Raw genomic sequence first — 4,074 nt, 5'->3', positions numbered from 1 at the left:
AAATTCAAATCTTGAAAGGGGTTTATCATTCAAATTCAAAGGGGTATATCAATCTTAACCTGGCAGTGCTGTCGATGCTAACGACACACAGTAATACCATACATGTCTTTATAACCTGTTGTCTGTGTCCTCAGGAATGAAAAACAAACACATATACATCTTGCTTTGTATATAAATGCTGGAAATAAATATTTCAGTATTTTTTATCTGCAATGTTATTGCATAATGCTAGATTTCACTGTGACTTAATGTATTGCGCTTGGCGGGTTGTGCATCACTTACTTCAGAAGAGGGCCCGGGTTGCTGATTTCTAGCGCGCCAGAGCCTGTCACGATGGTGCTTCAGCTCTCGCGCGTTGTGGAGTGGCGGCTATGCTAACAGTGGTGAGCTGAGGGGTGTTACGCAATGCTGAGTACTCTGATTCAACAAAAATCCACCTACGCTTGTATTGCCTTTCCGTTTGAGAATGAGAAATTAATCATGCAAACACACACACACACACACACACAGTGTATGAGGTGAGCAGTGTCAAACATTGCACTGGGTCGATTTCCTGGTATCAAAATTGTTTATTTAAAATCTCAATAATTCGGTGTAATTTACATTTACAAAAACGCCAGATCCACAAACATCTGAATCCAAAGTGTCCTGTGTCTGAATACCAAACTGATTGACAAGTAAACATCTGTGTCAGGCAAGAAAAGGTAAAACCACATGCACACACGTGGTTTAAAACAGCAGTGACTGTAGGAGCAAGTCATACGGATCTACAATGCGCTAGTCTACTCCTGTTTCAGATACTTCACCATAAAACACTGAATAACTAGTTCTATGATGTCCAAGTAACTCTCTCTAGCTCTGTCTGTCTGTCTTTCTCTCGCCATCTTCCAACCGTCGTCTCTGTCGATTTTCTTCAGTCTCATTGAATTTGGCATCTCTCAAGTGGTTTGCTCGGTTTCCCCGATGATGCGTGCGGCCCGAGGACCAGCCGGAGGTCGGTGCTGAAGCTCGGTCTGCGCGCGAGAGGGTAGAGGGCCCCGCACGGCATCTCGAACCCGGTAGACTTATTGGCTCCTCGACCGGGCTGCCGGCCCGCTCGCAGCGCTTGGTAAGAGCGTATGGACACTTTGCGATGCTGCGAGGGTCCAGTCTCCAGCGGCAGTCCTCCGCGTCGGGCCAGCGCCTCGAACACTTGCTCCAGGTTCACGTTGTCTTTGGCGGAGGTCTCGAAGAACGCACAGCCGTCCCCGAACACTTCCATGATCTCGTCCCGGGACACGGCCCACTCGTTTTCGGGAAGGTCCGCTTTGTTGGCGCATATCACGGTGGGGACTCGTGCGCGCTCTTTGGATTTGAGCAGAGCGGTTTTGGCCGCCAAGATTTCGGTGCGCAGCGCGCGCACCTCCTCGAAGGACTTGCGATCGTCCAGGCTGAACACAAGCAGGAAGATGTTGCCTGCAGGAGAGAACATAATTTACAGAAAAGAGACCGGGTTATTAAAGTTACCGAATAAACACGCCTCAGACTCAACACACTTTTGCTTTTTTGTTTCTATTCTTCTATCGACACACAGTGCAATTAAATATTTTATTAACTTGTTTGTTCACGTTTCAAAACAATAAATACTTGTTGTTTAGCCTTATGCATGTGATACATATGAAATGGTCATTTCGCTAATATCTTTACGCACCGGTTAAGATGGAGAGTCTGCGTTTTGCGGGGAAGCTCCTCTCTCCAGAGGCATCAAGGATATCGATCTGGTACGTCTCCCCTCGGATGTCGTACAGTTTCCGATGGAAGTCTTCGGATGTGGGCTCGTACTGCTCATCGAAGCCGTCGCGGAGGAACCGCCGCAGGATGGAGGTCTTGCCGACGCGTGGCGCTCCCAGCACCACGATGCGCCAGGAGTTTTGCGGCTTGGTGGAGCCGGACGCATCCTGGCGTGGCTGCTCCTGCGCCAGCTGCTGCAGTCGAGATTGCCCGTTGAGCACCAGCGCCGCCAGCTGATCCAGCGCAGATCGCTTGCATGGGCTGCGCTCGGTGGAGGACGTCGTGCACCTGTTGCCTACGCTGGACGAGCGGGATCTCGCTTTCTTCTCCTGGTGCTTCCACTGCGATGTGGCCAGCTTAAGGATCCCCATGCCGGCCTTGGATATGTTGGATACCTTCAGTCCCGGCGCAGTAAGATGCTGCGTGGCGCTCTTGTATGCCAGGAGAACCTTCGAGGAGCCCACGCCGCTCCCGCCGGGAAACGGCGCCCCAGAGCACTGGAGCGTCGGCCGTGCAGTGTTTTTGGAGTTCTGCGTAGAAACGCTGACAGGCTCCTTCATCTCCATTGCTTTGTGTTTGTTGTGGTAAGAGTGCGATGGCCGGACCGGATTCGGATATAGTTTCACTGGGCTCCTGTGTCCCAGTAATCCGCTCCAGCCTTCTTTTTGAAACTTTCAGAGACTCCGTCTGCTCAACTCTCAACTCGCTCGCTGGCTGTCAACTACTCCGAAGCAGCTATATAGCCTCTACTTTAATCCCTCCCACTAATGAGTCTCCACGCGTCTCTCCCTGCATCCTGGTTGGTTTGGCAAACACTGGACCCCAGCGATGATTGACGGGTGCGCAACGCTAGCGGTGTACCCGGAGAGAACATAACGTTTTCACGGAGTCCTAGAAACTGTTTTGAAAGGGACTCGACTTCTAGAGCTGTGCGTTCGTATAATAAAAAGTCGGGGGGACGTTCTGCTGTTTGGTACCATATAGCATAAACAGGTAAGTTATGTGACAGGAAACACATGTTAAAGTATCCAGAAAGCACTCGTTTTTTGAAATAGCATTAAATCCGTTAGGGGAGACAAACAGTCTTGTGTGACAAAGATTTTTATTTATTTATTTTCTTTTCCATAGCCTATTTATCAAATTGATTACAGCCAGTGGTGCCACTCTATTATGAAGATAAAAGACATATAGGCTACAACATGACAATATAGAATATGATATACTAAATACAACAGTTGCAATTGGGCTACAAAAACTAAAAAACTGAAAAGACAAACAATTTAACCTAAAGTTTAATGTGATAGTGCAAACAACACTATTTACATTTTATATTTATTGTGATAGGCTACATTTATTTATTTTTTACATTAACATTTATTTATTTCCAAAATTAGCTTTTTATCCAACAGCAACATCATGGTATGCACATAGCTGTACACATGGCAGACAGACAACAGGTGCTATAGAACTGTTGGACTTTAGGTCCTGCGGGGGCTGTGTGTGTGTGTGTGTGTGTGTGTGTGTGTGTCTCTCTATCTCTCTCTCTTATTCACACACACACACACACACACACACTCAGACACACACACAGTAAACAATTCATATTAGGTCGGCATCAGTCATGTGGGTACCCTATACTGTGATGTAGTTAGCTGTAGCAGGTATATTGTGATCAACCCCAAATGTTAATAATGTACAAATGTAAATGTAAATCAGGTTTATAGGCCAAGTATACTTGCTTATACAAGGAATTTGGTCTCTGCATTTATCCCATCCGTGAATTAGTGAACATACAGAGCACACAGTGAACACAGTGAGGTGAAGCACCCACTAACCTGGAACAGCCTTGTTACAGCGGCGCTCGGGGAGCAGTGAGGGGTTAGGTGCCTTGCCGCATCTCTCACTGGACAGGGATAGAACCTGCAACCCTTCGGCTCCAAGCTCGAAGCCCTAAACAATAGGCCACTGCTGCCCCCACAATCCCCACGGATTTAATACAAATCATTGCCTATTTTAAGTGGATATATTGAGCTGGGGGTGCTTTTTAAGTGGGTGTAAGTAGGCTACACCACTAGTTAGCGTCATATGAGTTTAAATTTCATAAAACACTAATTGTTATGAAAAAGAAAATTAAGATCCATGAGACCAACTTTGAACAACATTAACTCTCAATTGAGGCTGTGACTTTCTATTCATAAGCAAATTGGCCCCACCCATGATTTCTCTGTTGTGGGTCATTGATGGTGTGTGTCATCAGTATTTTGCAGGCCTATGTATAGCCTTTGAAACTATTTAATGTCATAT

General features: G+C 46.7%; 1 protein-coding gene across 1 annotated transcript; it reads right to left on the bottom strand.

The window, feature by feature from the left end:
- Window positions 1-564: 564 nt before the first annotated feature.
- si:dkey-27j5.5 (GTP-binding protein Rhes) lies at window positions 565-2,467 on the bottom strand. Its single transcript, XM_048249204.1, has 2 exons — window positions 1,691-2,467; window positions 565-1,455 (listed from the first exon to the last, which is right to left on the bottom strand). The coding sequence occupies exons 1-2, from the start codon at window positions 2,334-2,336 to the stop codon at window positions 920-922; spliced, it is 1,182 nt and encodes a 393-aa protein (XP_048105161.1). The 5' UTR covers window positions 2,337-2,467; the 3' UTR covers window positions 565-919.
- Window positions 2,468-4,074: the final 1,607 nt, after the last annotated feature.

The sequence above is a fragment of the Alosa alosa genome, chromosome 7, assembly GCF_017589495.1.
Source record: "Alosa alosa isolate M-15738 ecotype Scorff River chromosome 7, AALO_Geno_1.1, whole genome shotgun sequence".
Taxonomy (NCBI): domain Eukaryota; kingdom Metazoa; phylum Chordata; class Actinopteri; order Clupeiformes; family Clupeidae; genus Alosa; species Alosa alosa.
The sequence above is the reverse complement of the archived record's forward strand: the minus strand, read 5'-3'. Positions and strand labels throughout refer to the sequence as shown.